Below are 18,852 nucleotides of genomic sequence, written 5' to 3' on the forward strand. Positions count from 1 at the left end.
CAGACTGGATGCCTCCTTTTTAGCCAGACCGTATCTATCCTGTGTGTTTTATGTACATCTATTACCAGCATGCTATGAGCATATCACTCACTCATTTCATAATGTAATTTATAGTTACATTACAAAAAGATCCATCTACAAACAGCAACTATGTAATATTGATAAAGCATTTAGGAACAGAACATAAATTTAATGACTGAGATATTACATAGTATCAATAATCTGCAGAAAAAATATGTGTCTGTGTAAGTAAGCACAATTTATTATAGCAGGAACCTAAACAGAGAACATATTTCTTTGTCAGAAACTTTCTTTAAAAGAACTTGACATCCCAAAATTCTTTTCTCCCTCACAGATGTCAGAAGCCGAGACAGACAAGGTAAAAATCAAGCCAGCACAAAGTTTTGAACATGACAAGCAAAATATTTCTTGGCTGAAGAAAGGTAAGTTACATTGCTGAGTTATTAGTTACTGGTTTGTGTTCAGAGATATTTCTCATTTATTAAAAATTCTTTTTTGAAGAAAAAGGCATAAGAATACCTTACAGGTTTAATTATGGCCAGCAATTTCTACCACACGAATTCCATAGCTTGACTTCTACAAAACATGCATGTATATTTGCTTACGGTGCAGAAAGGCCTAAACTGCCAAATTTTAAAGTAACCTGAAAGCTCATCTTTCTAATATCCTTGCATTCCTGGGGAAGTTTTATCTGACCTGAACTATAAGCCACTAAGAAGCATGGATCATCATCTTAATTCTGATGAAAAGTTTTTATTAACTCAAACTATTACTGAATTGGATTAGTCTTTGTTTGGTTTTCTCAAACATGAGTAAAGACCAACTCTGAATCTTTGGATCTGGCAGTGTGTTATCTTAGAATAAAGTAGCATCAGTTGTCAGCGGTTTATGAAATATAGACTCTCAGAAGTAGAGAAGTTATAAAAAACAAGTATAGGAAACCTTTCCAGTTTTAATACCTGTCATTTTTCAGCCTTTAAGTAAATAATTTGTGTCAAATACTGGTATTTCAAATGCTACATTCTATTAGTTAAACTCTTTAGAAGACAGACATACAATTGTAAAGGTTTTCCTATCGCATACGCCTGTATGCATAAAGAAGGAGGGTTTTTAGGATATATTTCTTGCTGGAAAAATTGTTTGCCAAGTTAGTACATAGCTTATTATGTCTTTATGCATGTTTGTTGGTCATAGCAGAGTTACTTTATTGTATTTCATACACACACAAGAAGATGATGAATTAAATAAAGTCTCAAAGCAGAGACATTCAAAATGCACGTGATACAAATTGAATATCTGTGCTCAGGTGCAAATTATGTTTTTTAATGAGAACAGTTATATTCTAATCCTAACAAAAGTATTTTGGGAAGACTCAACAAGTGACTTCATATTTTGAAAACATAAACTAGGGGGGTATTGAGGAAAAAGCTCATTTGTAGCCACTATTATGTCATCTGTAAAATGTGCATCACTGTTTTAAGCTCATGTAGTTAATTGTATGTTAGATCATTTGGCTGCAATAAAGTAGGCCTAAATTAATGTCTCTGCCTTGGAGTCTTCATTGTTTATGCAGCACTTCCCGCAAAGTGAAAATCGCATGCTCGAGCAGAGCTGACTGGCCAACACACAGGCTTTGTTTGGCTGGGCACCCAAAATCCTCTGCTTGCAAGGTGTCAGCTAACTTCCGTAAAAACTCTGCAAGCAGAAGATTTGCAGTTTGAGCATCGCAGAGCGCGATATAGCTGAGTGAGATCTGGGTCTGATTCTACAAGATAGCATTGCACTTTAGCTTGTAAACGGCAAACACGTAACTGAATTGAATATTTATTCCATCAGAATAGAGCACAAGAGATTCACAACTTTACAAAAGGGTATATAAAGATATAGGGGACTTTGGTCCATGTCTCTGAGCAGGATAAGGCTGATGGCGTGGGCCCGCAGAGTCCCATGCGGTTATTTATCCTCTGGTCCAGACCTACTCCAGTAGCCAGGTGGCATCTCTCATACGGTATGTTCCTGAGTTCACTTCACTTCAGTGATGCTAATCCACAATGTTTTATTTCTCCCCTTCCTGAGGAGACACCATCCAGAGTTTCTAGATCATTAGTACCGTTTTGATTGTTTTATACTTGGAGAAGCTAATCTCTCTCAGAAAGAGCCAAATGCTGTCTATCGGCACCTCTTCTCTCTAAAGTGCCTCTCCCTACAGAGCAGAATTGGGCCTTGAAGGTCTTGTACAGCAGTTGAGTCAATACATAGCTGAAATGTGTCTCATAAGGAAAGGAAATTTTCCTTGAGATAAGAATATGGACATTATTTTGTCTTATATTGAAGTTTGCTTTTGTTATTGTTTCTTTGCTTTAAGCACTTCTGTGGTACACGGTGGGTTTTTAGAATATGGTGAACCAAATTGTCTGGAGCAGGAGCTTAACTTCTATGTTTAAATGTTTTAAAAATACCTCACGTATAGATTTCAGGCATTCCAATAAACAATGAATTGTGGAGAACAGACTTGTACTGCTTCCGTCAGGCACAGTAAGAAGACTATATGTTCTTTTAGCATCCAGTTTTAAAGAAAAGTTATTTTTATTCATGGTTTTCTATTGATTATTTGTTCCTTCTAAAAGAAACAATAATGAACCACATAGTATCAGAAATAAACAAAAGATATAGACTAGGCTGTGGTTTTAGTATCTTTCCTAGACTTAAGTTTTTTCCTAATGCTTTGCAAAGTAATAGCTCATGGACTGATAGTGCAGTGGGTCAACATCAAAATAAGGTACCTATTACTTTTTTGTTGGCTTTCAACATTAGAAGCTGTTTAATCAGGGAAGCGGGGAGGGGGATTTTAATCTGGCTGCCAGTTATTTATCTTCTACTTTTTTTGGAACAAGAAACTTTGCTTGTCTTTAAAGCCTCTAAAAGCAAAAATCAAAGCCTCATTCTGAGGGGAAACTTCTTCCACAAAGCAAAACAGAAACCAAACCAGCCTTGTGAAAAGTATTATAGAAAAACATTAGGATGTGCATATAGGATTGTATTGTATCATATCAAAGAAGAGGAAGAGCATAAATGGTCCTACTCATGCCTCTACCTCTAAGTCATTTGCACCCACTGCTGTGCTCCTGCACCCCTGCCACAAGTGCACCAGAAGACTGATGGGAGTTAAAGATGACATGGGAAAAAAATAACACTGCACAAGCCAGCACAGTCTTGGAGAGAAACATCTACATAATCATGGCCCTAGACTGTAATTTTAAAGTGGACATTGGCACATTTGCCCTCTCCTTTTATTTCTTGCTTATCCTACAAATCTTTTTTTTTGGTGGAGGACCTGAGGTCCTCTGCAGCACCTAGCAGATTGTAGATCTATAATGAAATAACGATAAAAATGTAAACAGGGAAGCAGACTGGTAAATGTAGACGGGTACTCTAGGTTTGCTAGACTTTAAGGAAGTCCTAAAACATCTCTGTACCTCCTAAGGCACTTAGCACTTAAGTCTGGATGGGGACAACATGAGAGACTCCTTGGGTTGAGAGTACGAATGAGGATGGTGAAATGATCACAGTCTTATCCCAAGATGTCTCAGGGTGAAGAATTTATACCAGCAATCTTTTCTGATAGTATGGCATGTTCCTCAGGACTATTATTTCTAAAGATCACACAACAGATGAGAAAACCTGTGTTTGGAGGGTATGCATTAGACCATCACGTGCAAGTCAACCAGAATCGGTATGAAAGAGCACTGAGAAAAGGCAGTTCTTGGCCCTTTTTCTGCTTGTCTGACCTTAGCACTGGTGAGAACCAATTCAAGGAAAGCCTGGGACATAGGAGTAAAGTCAGACAATGACTCCTATTTTGTGTAGGAGTGGAGGGAGTTATCTCTGCTTGCTTCTTCCCATGGGGAAGAGCTTGTCGTTGGAGATGGCATGGGGAACTCTTTATCTCCATCCAAAACTGCCTCCCAACACCTACAAAACATCAGGGCAGAGTGAAACATGGGCTCATTTGCAAAGAAACATTTGCAGAGTTATCTGCATTTCTGCCCGGAATAACTGAAGCAGGAATCCTCAGCACACGCATTATCCCCACTCATACATGTTTTGCCCGGACATGCACAAAATGACATAAATGACAAAGCGTATAAAATATGAAAGTGCACATATGAATAAGGAACGACCAATGCAACTTGAAGGTAATATTAAAGAGATGTCCTCTGCACGGGCCTGTGTCCCCCCCACCTGTTTCACGCACCAGCAAGATGTGCAGCAAGTAGACAATCACACCCCAAACAAGAAACATCTCTGTGGGCTCCTAATCAAGTACAATTATTAGAGGGTCCTGTGAAATCTGGAAGCTACACAAGACATGCCTTTAGAAATGCAGTACCCAAGGATGAGTAACACTCCCAGGGGCTGACTCAGGGATGCTCCCACCTTGCACAGCACAGCCACGACCACGGAGCTGCCTCTTCCACATGGACTGGGGGCTCTTTCCACCATGGTGGTGATTTAGTGCCAGATTAGCAGCCATCTGGTGGGAAGGGATGTCAAAGCAGAGCTAAATTCACACCAGCCTCAGCATGTGGCTTTTGGAGTTCCTTACAAACATTTAATCTCTTGGTATCACTTGATGATTACAGCCATATGAATACGTGGGAGCAGGCAGAAGCTTATGACATAAAGCTGTAAAAGGTGACACTGATTTTGCACAGGGGCCAGCAGTGGTCTGTTCACTATTTCTGCATCCATTGCAAATGGAAAGGAAAATGTGCGAGGGCCTAATACTGCCCTCCAACCGTTTCATCCAAAACTGGCCATGGCAGCCCAGGAACGCAGATCCAAGTTGCACAGAAATGAAATTTCATTTCAGGATATTTTCACACAAAGCCCTCCTGTTTTATGCTGCCCAGCTGTGTACACAAATGCCCTCCATATATAACATCCAGTGAAAAGTTAATGAAATGGCTTCCTTGCTCTCCTGCCAAAAATATAACTGAAATGCTAATCTCAAGACTTTCTCCAAAATAGTCCCTTTCTGCACTAAAATTCTCATAAATCAGAAACATTTTTGTCTAAAATAAGCCTGTTTTCATTGTCTTGCAACTAGTAAAAAGTCTAGCCCCAATTTCTTTAATCGGCTGCTTTAGCCAGCAGATTTTCGCTGTAGGGTGAAATTCAGCCCTGTACTGAGGGTCAGCACAAGGTCAGCACTTAAACCATAAAATAGGGCTTAAGTGGTAAATAGAGCCTCTGTTCAGGATTATATTTCACCCTTCCAAGGACTGCAGTTCATATGAAAAGGGAGATTTACTCATATTGTAGACCTGGCTGTAGTGACATTCACATTATTCAAATAATACCTTATTCCAGAAGTAATCCCATTGGGTGAGATTATGCCACATTTCTTAGTGGTACATCCCAGAATTCCTAACTGCACCTCACCGAAACATCCCACAGCCTGGTCCCGGGATTATATTCCTTGGGGTAATAGCAAAACCTTCCTATATTGCAGCACTCAAATGACTTTTCCTCAACACGCCCCTCTCACTGGTTACCCAAGGGCTTTAAGAGACTTTTACAAGAAGTAATAAAGTGGGAAGGACATAATGCCATGAGACTGGTTTTGCAGAAGGAGAGTTGTCCTGGAGACACTCAGGGAATTTCCCAGTTCTTTCACAACCTTCCAGCTCTTTACCTGGTTTGCAGGGGCTGGAGGAACCGTTACGAGGCTTGCACTTTGGTTTCAGGGAGATTATTCTCAGCAGAGTGTTCTGATCTGACATGCATCCCTGCGTATAGGGAGCTACATGACTTTTTTTTAGAATATCTTTCTAAAAATCTCAGCAGTCAGTGAATGCAATTTTACATACACAGTTGAACACTTGTTTCCTGAATTTTGCTGACTTGGGTCCAGAAGCTTTTTTCGCTCTCTTCTTCTAGCCCGAATTAAGTCATTGGATTGAAAAGCTTTATAGAAGACTGATAGCAAAGAAATACCACTCAGTTTCATGTAAAGAAAATGCCAAATGCTTATAAGATGAATGCTGTAATCCAAGCAGACTGTTTCCAGATAAGAACACTACAGAAAAAAAAAAAGCACATTTAAAAACTGATGACAAGGATCCCAGTGGACTCAAATTCCTGGAAGATGCCTTGTCAGCTTCAGAACTATGACCAAATGAATTAATCAAGACAACTCTTCCTTTAAGTTGTAAAACAGCAGATTTAAAGACTCTTTTCCAATAGAGAGGGAGTATATGAAATCTGCAATGGTCCCAGCTCACCACTCCTAATTATAGTTTTATAAACTGAGTGGTCCTTGATCTTTGAACTGGAGGGTCCTTAGAGATGTAAGACTTTGAACACTGCCACAAAAGTGGAATGAATGTACAGTAAAGACAGTGGTACTTCTCTGGGTGATAGGGTTAAGTTTAAAGTCACACTCCTATGCTGGATATTGACTGTAAAAATATAAGTGAAGGTTTGATTGCCTTAAGTAAATTTGTTCCACAAAGGAAGAGAAAAGTCTATTTCATTCAACTGCCGATGCTGGGGAAGACCTGAAGATGTTGTTTCATTCACCTCTGGAAGTTTTCCAGACCAGTTCTATTCTTTGCTTGGGCAAAAGATTCAGAATTTTGCCCTCAGTTGTGTCAGTAGAGCAAAACATATAATAACAATATAGATACTCATTAGTTGTTGATTTTCTCAGCAACATACATGTTAGAGCACAATCCACTTATCCAAGGGCCTCCATAGCACTTCCTATTTAAGATGGCAAACTGTGGTGCACGGAAAATCTTAGCCTAAGGGTCAGTGTCAAAGAGATGAGTAATTCCATTAAAGCAACGGAGCTGCATTGGCTTGCAAAAAATTTCATTTGTCCCGGTATGTTTGAGACAGATACCTGTAATCATCTTAGGGCATCAATGAGGCAGGAGGAATGAAGTAACATGTCTCATTTTTACCACTTCAGTTCACAGAGGGAAGGGTCAAATGCCAAATTGGTCTCCAAGTTCTAAGGTAATACAAGCCAGAAAGATGCCTGTACTAAACAGAATTAAGTAACCTGGATAATAAAGAAAATTCTGTACTATATAAGTATTTCAAAAGCTTCATAATTTTTAGTGTTTGGTTGTGTAACTGCTCCCTGCTAGGGATGTTGTTGTCCTTAGATACATGTATCACTTTCGCAGGGTGGTTTACTTCTCTTCAAGGTGGAAGTGGAGCCCAATGTAGGTTTCTTTAGTCAACTTTATCCTACATTTCTGAAAGCTCAAAAAAATTAATTATTATTTTTATTCCTTCTAATCTGGAGTAGTAATGCAAATGTCCTCAGGGTTATTATCAGTTTCTTCTGGAGGGAGACAGGAAGACATTTGAATCTAATTGGGTATTAGATTTTTAAAAGCTTTGAAAAACAGACATTTCAAACCTATTAATGAACATTTAGTTCATTTATAGAACTTAATTCCTTGATAGAAATCCCATCAAAACAACCGCTATGCAGGCCTGATTTACTTTTACCCTGAGCTTGAAGGCAGGATAATTGTGGATGTAAGCAGTTCAGTGCCAGTTTTCAGAAGGTGTTTTATAGACCTGCAAGATTATACGCTGATATGTAGAGCCAGACTGACAGTCACATAGAGGTGTAACAAAATCCTTAGTATTGGAGGCATTCAATGAAATATTTAAATTAAAGATAATTAGATTATAAAAAAAACAGGCCTCCCCTCATCTCATTGAAGATTTGCAATCATTCTCCAAGATACAACTACTTCTAAGTACTCAAAACAAAATGCAGTGGATGGGCTAAATCCTGGGCATGCTGGTTGTCTATTGCTTATGAAAGATATTAGAGGAAAAGTTGAGAGAAAGACCAAAAGTAGAATTAGTTTAATATTCATTGTTAGCTGAGGTTCAAAGGAATTGTTTTTTCCATCTATTTTTTAAATAAGTATTTAGAACTAAATCCAAATAGAAAGATACTTAGACATTAAGAGTGACTGCTCTAAAAGTCCAATAATAAAATACTGGACATAAAACCCTTATCAGAACAGCTTAGTGATTAGTGAGTAGTTCTGTGACTTCAGATCTGGACTGAGAGTACATGATTGTGTGAGAGGACTCAAATTCACACCTTCCAGAAGAAAACTCTCATCACCAGCTATCAGATACTCTGTGTAATACCGTGGTTTGGAGATTCCCAAGTGTCTATGTCTGGACGGACTACTTAAAGCTCATCGCTCCAGAGAGAAAGGACACCACAGCCCAGTGGGTAGGACACCTGCAGGAAGGGCAGGAGATCAGCTCTAGTCCCTGCTAGAGAGAGTGTTCAGCTATCGAGTAAAAAGTGGAAAACCTTTGACAGGTGGTCTCAACACACTGCTGAGGGCAGGCAGGATTTGAGCCTGGGCCATGCCCAATCCACCAGCTGCTCTCACCAGCACGGATCTCACTCACATGGGTGGGAAGGGACTAGAGCATCTTCTCCTGCTCTGCCTTAGGAGCAGTAGCTGGCGGAGGTGCCCAATGCAAGCAGAACAGCCATAAGTACATTGGGGTGGTCCTTCTCCCCATTCCTTCCAGTAGTTTTCCTACTTTAATTCCTCGTGTTTCCTCACCTCTCCCATCAACTTATTGCTCCTGGTTACCTGATGCTCTGCATGTGCTGGACAGAAGGTTGAATCTGGGACTCTGGTGCCTGCTGGGCAGAAGGCCATATGCAAAAATTAGGTGCTGAAGCCCTCAGTGTCAGCTGAGTTTCTTCATAGCTTTTGCTACAACTGAGATTCATGTCTTTGAAGAGAATTGCACAAGGCCTCTTTACCACCTAAGTGATATTTAAGTGTTACAGAGATCTTTGCTATCCCCCTAAACTAAATTAATTTTTATTTTATAGGAGTCACACAGTCTCTTAGGGTCTCCTGATTATATAGTCTTATTCTAATTTCAGTCTTTAATCTGAATAAACACGTTAGAAAAACACAGACGCAATTAACTTAATCATAAATTCAGATGGATTGTTTATTATCTGTCTACTTAATGTGCTTATGATTGCAGCAGTTAAACATGATAATGTTTTCTTCTCTCACACATAAATGAATATACACAGTACAGAAATATGTGCAGGAAGAAAAACTTCTGCCTGAATATGTCAGTAGGCTCCAGAGATAGACAAGTAGATGCACTGCTCACTGTTGTGCTCTACAGAAAAACACAAACATTGCCATGAGAGTGTTGAGACATCCGAGAACTGATTACTGACAAATTATGTTCTTCTTGCTGAAATATGCCTACATGCAGTTTCGAAAGAAAGAAAACGCTATTGCAGAAAAGATGCAGATAGGAACACTATTTGGCTATACCACTGCACCTGTAATTTAAAAGCAGAGGTGTAGATTTTGGGTAAATAAGATCACTTGCATTCTTCAGAGTAAAATACAGGTCAAATCAATATCTTCCTACTGAAGCAAACTGATCAGACATCAGATTTACAGAGAAGAGTTTTCTGCTGTGTGGTCTTCATAAAGATAGTTGTCTTAAAAAGGGGTTAAACCCTTTTAACACCAGATTGTCTGTTTTGTTACATGCCCATGGCAACTAACACATGTGCCAAAATGCTATCACATATCCGCAAATACTTGGATGCCAAAATTAAAGTTGGAATATGATTCTTCCTGTTCCCACAGCATATTGAAAATAAATAATTATTTCAAGCATGCGTTCAGTTAAATTAGCGATTATTACTCAGATAGAGTTTTCTCTGTCATTAGACTAATTTTTTAATGGCCACATAGTATACCATGATGAAGTTATATTTGGTTTTGGAATATTCAAGTTTTAGCTAAATTTAAAACACACTACACTTCCCCCCCTCCAAGAATCATTTATCATCTTTGTTGCCTCACTCTTAGTTCTCAGATAAAGCAGCCCCAACCGCATGTTCTTATGTACCACTAAAGCTAAATTCAGACTGGTATTTCCTACTTCTATCTTTCCTAGGGTTTTTGACTCCTGTGTGTTGACAGTCAGGAAAAGGGTCTTCAAGGCTAACTTAACTCCCTTAACCCATGCTTCATGCTGGCTCTCTGCATGACGCTCACTCTTACTAAATAGACCTTAGAAATAAGTTGAGAGAAGTCTTAGAAAAACAGAGCACATCCTCAGGTAATTACAATTTTGTAAGGCTGCTTCGTGTAACGTACTTCTGTCAGATGCTGTTCTTTCAGCTTTCCACCTTGCGAGCTGCACTCGCTCTGCACACTCATTGAATACCAAAGTAGTCAATACTAAACTAAATCACAACATCTCTCTTCTTGGTTAAGAGAAGCCTAATACACTGGGCAATCCACACTGTTACATGTATAACAGTTTTGAATTTGACTCAGACCAAGCAGAAGTTTAATGCTTTTTAGGATTGTCATATAGACATATCACTTATGTTGACTGCTGGTCCTAAACTTACATCATGACTGATAAATCAGTCAGGAATACCGACTGAAAGGAGTCCACTATGATAGTACACAGGCAAAGGAGAAGAAAGGGGAAGGCAAAAGAATGGAAACTCAAACGACAGTTTAAGGCTCTTCACTTTCACTTTGCTTCTTCTCAACCGTTTCCCTCGTATATAAATACTACAAAACCAAATAAAATTCTATGAGAAACTTTTTTTTCCTGATTAAAAGAAAAAGAGAAGTTGTACGTTACTGGAATTTTAATTCTCTGAAAACCATGCTTATACTCCAGGACTGGGCAAAACAATAGAAGAGATGGTGAGAGGCAGGAAAAGAAAGTCAAAAAAAGCAATTATGGCACCTAGTAGTCATTCTGGTTAGACGAAGCTGTGACCAAATGTATTGTCTTCAGATATTTCAAATGTTTACTATTTTAAAAAATACTATTGTTATAATAAAACAAGACATATAAAAAAACTAGCATAAAGTTGAAATATATCCATTTCAGCCTCCAGCTAAGCAATAGGTTTTTTGTGTTTATTAATGATTTAAATAAATAAATAGCCTATGAGCTTCAGGTAGATATTTACTTGACTCACACTCTTGGTCCCTGTCGTTGTTTAACCTGGCAGGCAGCCAAACACCACACAGCGTTTGCTCACTCCCCCCCTCAGTGGGACGGGGAGACAATTGGAAGGGTAAGAGTGAAAAAAAAAAATCATGGGTTGAGATAAAGACAGTTTAATAGAACAGAAAAAGAAGGGAAAATAATAATAATAATAATGATAGAATATACGAAATGAGTGATGCACAATGCAATTGCTCACCACCCGCGCTGACCGATAATCAAGTAGCTATCCCTACTTCCTAGACACGCCTACCATTCATATTCTGAACATGACGTCACATGGTATGGAATACCTTGTTGGCCAGCTGGGCCAGCTGTCCTGGCTATGCTCCCTCCCAGCCTCTTGTGCACTTGGCAGAGCATGGAAGCTGAAAGTCCTTGACCACAGGGTACTTAGCAACAACTAAAAACATCAATGTGTTATCAACATTCTTCTCATACTAAATCCAAAACACAGCACTAGGAAGAAATTTAACAGTATCCCAGCCGAAACCAGGACAGTCCCTAACTTTGTGATCAGCCCTGTTCCACCAGAGATGGTAATCACTAAGCAAAGAAAGTCTGAACAGCAGTGGAAACTTCCCCAGCTCTCGCTTGGAGGGAATCACCAACAGTTGTAGAAGGATAGTACAGTCTCCATGCCATAAAATTTTTTCATGAAAAATAAATAAAATATAAAACTAAGCAGCATTTTTTACAGTATGACACAGCAGTATTACTTGCATTAGGCCAATTTACCACTTATGATAGCAGTAATAGCACTAAAAGCCAATAAAAGCGGTCTGTTCGTTCAGAGATTGGCTTTTATGGCTTATTCTAAATATTATCAAGTGAATCAAAAGCTGTCATTATAGTGTCTAAAAAGCCTTCGTACCTTGTAAGCAAACAGTGTGACTTTGACAAATAATCATTAATATGCCTGCATGAGACCAGGGCTAAAAGAGAAAGAAAAAGGAAAACCCAATATTTCACTTTACATAAATCATTAAGATCATTTCAGTTAAATTTCACACAAAATAAAACAGTTTTGTATGTAAAATGCCATAGTTTTCCCAAGTTGTTTTTTTTTTTAATCTGTGAACATACTTTTTCATAAAACAAAAGCTTGTCAGATAAGTGAGCAATGAATGAGTGAACTATAATGATATATTCTTATCAGTTTTGGGAAAACAAATGATGCATGTGTCTAGGCAGTGCCTTTTGGGCCAGCATCTAACCTAACCTTCCCTTGGCTCCCATCCTGCCTGCCAGAAACCCCGACAAGCACAGCACCGCTCCCCCTCTTCTTGCTTCACAAGAGAAGGTATGTTCCTATAGAAAGGTGTAATTTAATTTGTCTTCTGTCTCATACCTGGCCAGTTACTCTTGCAAGAGCTTGAGGGAAGAAGAGCCAAGGCTCTGGCAGCTCTCAGCTGCACTCCATCCACCTCCTGCCCATTTGGATGTGAACAGGAGTGTCCAGAGAGAGAACTGTGCTCTCTGTTGTATGCAGGGTAGATGTTGAATATATAGGATTTCTTCTTCCCAGTATTCCTTGCTGCTGCCCAGCAATACTAGGGCATGTCCTCTTCAAAGCTGCACTGCCCAAGTCACTACCATTTGCCATTTCTGATCTTTGAACCTCTAGAATGGCACTGCCCACTGTGCAAGCACCAGCAGTGGTTCTGGATGAAGATTTGGGCTTACCACTGGCTGCCTAAGACAACTATTACTGGCAACATTGCAGTGATTCACATGTAACTTCCTGAAGTGTTTGAGTTTGAGAAAGGATGAAGGCAAAGAGACAGACAGAAGAAAGCACCCTTATTACTGCCCTTGTACTGTCACATCACAGTATCCAACATTGCTTCTTCATGCTTTCCTGCGGCATAACCTGATAGAACTTACAGATTAATTACTCAAGGTCACACACCCCCAACTGGGTAGACCTGCTGGCTCTATAGAAGTGCCCTCATCTGTTTCGGATCCCTGCGGGTGGGCATTACCTGGGCTACCTGGAGACAGGGTAAGACGGACAAGGTGGAAACATAGCAGAGCTTCAGGACATTGTGTGGAATGGGACATCATCTGGTGCTGGGATGACTCCACAGGTAGAGTGAGCACACCACCACATGAAGAGAGTAGGTACTGGGAAGATTAGGTGTGGATTACGCAGCCGTTCTGACTGTATAATCAAGGTTTTTCTCAATTAAAAAATTTGGACTGTTAAAACATTAACTGGATTAAGAGTAAAATTTTAGCTGCACACACACTGCGTGCCCCTCCTGCCCATAGAAAGATTTTTCACTCCAGTGTCAGCAAGAGGATTTGGGAGCCCCAGTTGTTCTGAGCACCCCACAAGGAGTCTGTGGGGTGTGTTAACTGTAAGTCTGTGCAGTCTTAACTCTGCAGGCCACAGCGCTTCCTCAGCCCCTAAGCAAGCCACAGCAACTTCTTCGCCATGCTGGCAGACATCCAGGCTCTGGACTCAAGACCAGGGTATGCAACCGTGGCAAGAGCCTGGGGCAAACTAAGTGCCTTGGGCCAGGCATGGCCACCTGTCAAGTCTCATGCATTGAGTACAAGCCTTGGGCAGTTGGCTCAAGCATTCACGCTCCCACGGCGAGTGCTGTGTCTCAAGGAGTTTTTTTTGCCTATTGCTATTTACAGTTTTTGGGGCCCCACTGGAATGGCAAACTAGCATGCTTGCAGTTGATGGCGTTATGTGATACGTTGTGCAGCTGCACAGAGTGCATGGGCTAGCAGAAACATGTGGTGCTGCGCTGCCAGGGGAATTATTCCCCCAACACGGCCCTTTCAGGGCCACGTGTGTTTTGCAGGCAATTTATGTGAACAGAAAACCAACAGACCTCCCATTCCAAGCTTCTAATTTCTTTGGCTATTTTTTTCCATAGATTAAAGAACTTTCCAGAAACACTATATTAACAGTGAGGTAGAAAGATCCCAGGTAGAAACTGATACAGCAGGTTTTGCCTAAGCTACCCTAAAGCATGATAGGAAACCTGTTAGGATCCTCTACATGCCTTTCTTTATCCAAGAAATGGTGTGTACAATTCTATAAACCTATACCAAATAGAGCTGCTTCCCAAACTCCCGCTGTATTATGGGTTTGATTATTTCAACCCAAAGAATGAAAAAGTAAGAGCTGTTTATCTACTCACAAGAATGAAAGGACTTCAGTCCATTTGAATTTCCTCTTTCAGGCAGAGTGTCTAGCAACTACCAAGCTCCCTTCCAGACCAAGTATCCAAACTGAACATCTGCTTTTATGTGCCCAAGCATAAGCTGGTTCAACAGAGGGTCAACAATCGAGACCTAGAGAACATAAGCTGCTCATTGAAATTAATAATGCCAGCGTTCCTCTTCCATTTCCACCAACAGTATTTTACAGTACTGATTTCAGTCTCAAGCATTCGTATAAAACGGTAAGAAAAGATTTTATCACACAAAGGTTTGAGTGATTCGGCCTGTTTGCTTTTCATGTCATGGGTCTGCAATGCATGTATTCGTCACACAGTTTTCCTGTATTATTTTTCCCAAGGGTTCAATCCCCCCATACTTTAGCCCCACCTTCATCTCTTTGTCACACACAAGTTCTTTGTTATTGCTGAAGAAAATCAGAGCACAGGACTCTACAGGTTGCTGCGCAACCTGAAACAACCTATGCAACACTGACAAAAAGCAAACATCGGATACGATTCTTTTGACCAAGATTTCAAGAGCAAAGTTATTAGAATTACTCATATGCTTGAAGTTAGGCTTGTGCTTAGGCACATTGCTGAATCTGCTTCTGATAGAAGAGGAAGATGAAGAATGCCTTGGCCTAGATTAGAGGCCACACCTCAGGTATAGTGTTGCCCTGTTTCTAATTGCTAGTGTAGCCAGGAAACTATATCCTTCCCTCCACTTGAGAGACCACCTGGAGAAATACATTTTTCCCCTCAAACTTTGCACAAGAGCTCAAAAATTGGCTTTAATATAATACAGTTTCCATTTTTTTTTTTCCCTCTAATGAGATGCATTGATATTTTTACCTGCATGTACTGTTTTGTTAATGGGAAATGTTTCAAACACTGTGTGGTAATGGACTGTGGGATATGGGATTATATATTTATTAATCTCAAGAGCACTGTGTAGACTGTACCAGTAAGTTACAAGCAGACTGGCAGAACAGAGTTTGAATTCTGGCAGGAGATCTCTTCCAAGCTTGCCTGTTAGGCTGCATTTAGCTCTGCTTTAAAACTTTATGCTGAGCTATAGTTGCTTTGGTCAACTGTTCTACAAACAGGCTGCACTGAGCACTCTGCTCTGGGTCAGTCGTGTCAAAACTAGGGTGACCTTGTGGCCAGGGAGATGGGCTTTGAGCAGCTGACCACTGTGGTTTGTGGCATCATATAGAAAACATTCTATATCCAGAGATAACAGCAAAAAATGTTAGTCATGATGTGCTTCCATTGACAGAAAAAAGCTCTCTCTGCCCATGGAGGTTGTATTTATACACAGTGATGTCTAAATCTACCTGTATGTGAGTTTGCAGAAGCATGCTGCAGTCAAATAAGCCCTCACCTTCTCTCCTGCCACAACAGGTCAGCCTAAATTTTTCAACATGGTGGCTTTTACAGAAATGAAAGGCATTTTTTGCACAACTGAAAGACTGTCATTTTGTGATGAAAAAGCTTGCTTCTCCCCCCCACCCCCCCGAGGGAAAGTTGGAGAAAGTTTCATGGATTTGCCCTTTGTAATATTCTGGTTTGTCTGCAGCAGGAAGAGGAAATAAAAACTAACAGAAAGAGACATTTCTTCTTGGATCAAAACTGAATACTTCCAAGAATGCATTCTCAGACTGTACTCATAAATACTTAGAAGAAACAATTGCTAGGTCAAATGATTCACAATGTCCAGCTCTGCTTGGGCACTTTATATTTATTTTTCCTAATCGGTAGAAAAAAAACTGACAAATTTTTACTTTTCATTTGAGAATCAACTCCTTTTCAGCCATTAATCACTAAAACAGCCTACTTGCTCCATGAAGGCAATTAATAGGAGTGCAGGTGAAGCAATTACTTAAAAGCGTGAAATTAATTCTGTCTTTTAATTTGGACATTGGGACAGGAACATACTTTACAGAGAACCAAGTGAAAGTTCAGCCCAGAGCTTTTTTAAACTTCAGAACAGTTCAGATCCCAGATTTGCAGGCTTGTTTCATCTTCCCCTATGCCACCACTTATCTTGAGGAACTGAGGCATCCTACAGATTGAGACAGTAACAAAGTGAACTTTTATACCCAATGCTAAATTAGATATACATTAGATATACGTAACACTTAAATATTCTAAATATCCAGCTTTCTGGGTAGCTGAGACCCTTGACTGCAGTTGCCAATGCCCAGCACTTCTTAATGAAGATGAGCTCTGCATGTTTCTAAGAAATAAACAGAAATTATTGTAGCACCCAAAATTAGTAGCTGTAGATGAGGTAAAGATCACAAAGGACTGCCTTTGATTAAGGTTGAGCCCTTAATAAAAATGCTAGTACTGAATTATTAGAATCTAGTTTCCCTGATTCTCAGTCTCATTTTCTAGTATTTGTTTTATTACTCTTCTAATTCTTTTCCAAAAAAATCAAGTGGCAACACCTTTTTTCATCTGTGATAATCTAGTTTGCCCAATGCCAGCCTGTTCAAAATTTTCCATTTAATTTTATGACCTCTGGACTGTGAAAAACCAAGAACTGGTTTTAAAACAACTAAACTTTCCCTCCAGAAAATACACCACTTTTGAGACAGCAGATGCCAGCAGCCTTGGTACATAAGTTTTAAGAGGTCTCTCTCCAAGACTGGCCACACTGACCACCTTCTCCCATCGGTGTCCCACTGGAATGCAGGTTGCATGTAAAATTAGGACTGGATCTTGTAAATACCTCCGAATCCTCGATTCCCTTTGCCAGGATAGTGACAGTAGTAGTCATCAGCCAGGTACAACACTGGAGTTATTGACATGGAACTTGCCTCGGAATGTATGTAAATTTACCCTAAAGTTATTTAGACCGCTGATTTTCAACTACTTTCATCTACATTGTCCATAACGTACATCATAAAATCCTTATTTGCCCTATGGTGAAGGCTACCTAAACTATGGCTGGATAAGAAGTCTATTTACTTTGTCTAAATAGTACAAGCTCTCCCATGTCCAATGACTATTGAAATTATTGTGTGATCTTTTCAGCTTCTAATACATATTAATTTATAATATACAAAACCATTCAAATAAATAATTGTGCAGACTGAATAAAAAAGCAATTTAAACTTCCCCCCCCCAAACTGAAGACACTTTTTACAAATAGTTCTTTTAAGTAGTCTTAATAGTATCTCTTTAATATTGCCATTAAAATTCACCAGAGTTCAAGAGCAGAGCAAATTTACATCTGTTAAAATAATGGAATTGACACTGATATTACATCATTGCTATTTTAAATAATCATTCTTCATAATTCTAACCTACTTGCTTTAAGTTGCAAATAAAGGGCTTGTTCCTACTTTCAAAGTCAATGGCAAAACTCCCTTTGGCTTTCAGGGAGCAGCACCTAGCTTTAAAGACAGGGGCCTCCGGTGATACACAGTGGGGTTTGACTGCATTCACTAATGCGGCGAAGAATAAATCCCTCTGAAGGAAAAGTTATGAGGACAGTTCTATGAGCTCCAGTTAGATGGGGTAATTGTACTGGACTAGCCTGTTCCCAAAAATCACAAAACTCTGTAGACTACCCTGAATTTCAAGGAAGTTACAGTTCTTCTGTTTAGTTTCACAAGAAAGCAATGTTTTATATAGGTGTTTTTTGCCATTTTAGTGCAATTTTGTGGTTTTCCTTCCTTTCTTTTTGGGAGAGAGTTTTTTTTTTTTTTTAAGAGAAGCATAATGGCAACGCTCACAAATTCATCTTCTTTTTGGAGAACATTAGAAGTTCCACTTAAATTACATAAGTGTTCTTCTATGAAGAATTCAAGACTGAACCTAAAGGAATTAAAAATATATACTATACACAGCTGGAAAGCCACCTAGAAAGTGAATCATTGTAGTCCTCTCCCTGATTACAGAAGAAAATGAAGCAAGGATTTTTCAGAAATATAGAGGATAAAAGTTATAACTAAGACTATTTAAAACTGGAGAAAAACATGGTTTTTACTATCCATTTAACATTTAAAAGAACAAAGTTTGGTACCTGGCTATTCCTAGGCTGCCTTTGTGTTCTTCAGAAAAAAAAAGGGGGGGGGAAATAATCAGTGTCCACATCGCAGCTTATCATCTGTAAAATCATCATGACTCAGTTACCTATGTAGACCTCAAGTTTCCAGGGTCAGGAATGTTTCAACTGTATCTGCACTGAGCATCTAGTTTGACAGATTTCTGGCCATGGCAGAAATCACCAGTCACTACAGTTAACTTTCTACTAATGCGTTACTAAAACATGTTGAACATTTACTGGACAATAACCACCAGCTGAGTCTTAACCATAATTTTGCACTGCAGTATAGGGCCTGTTAGATGTTATCTGGGAGCCAGAGAACTTTGTTAGCACTGTCATAAAAACTAAAGCATAATCAATCCCTTGTTTTATCATCACTGACACTGCCTATTAGAAATAAAATATCTATCAGACCTCAGCAAATTTAGGTCCTAACTGAAATGGCAATTGCCTTGGTGTCTTTAAGAGTAATTCAGTTTAAAAAAAAAACCCACATGTGAG

At 39.4% G+C, this 18,852-nt stretch overlaps 1 protein-coding gene across 2 annotated transcripts in view; it reads left to right on the plus strand.

Moving 5' to 3' along the window:
* Window positions 1–355: 355 nt before the first annotated feature.
* Window positions 356–18,852, plus strand: part of MDFIC2 (MyoD family inhibitor domain containing 2) — a 48,387-nt gene continuing 29,890 nt past the window's right edge. For both annotated transcript variants that reach the window (XM_075158444.1, XM_075158445.1), the window contains exon 1: window positions 356–443. In XM_075158444.1, the coding sequence (XP_075014545.1) occupies window positions 356–443 (88 nt within the window). The remainder of the gene's footprint in view (window positions 444–18,852) is intronic.

Source organism: Calonectris borealis, chromosome 10 (genome assembly GCF_964195595.1).
Source record: "Calonectris borealis chromosome 10, bCalBor7.hap1.2, whole genome shotgun sequence".
NCBI classification, from domain to species: Eukaryota; Metazoa; Chordata; class Aves; order Procellariiformes; family Procellariidae; genus Calonectris; species Calonectris borealis.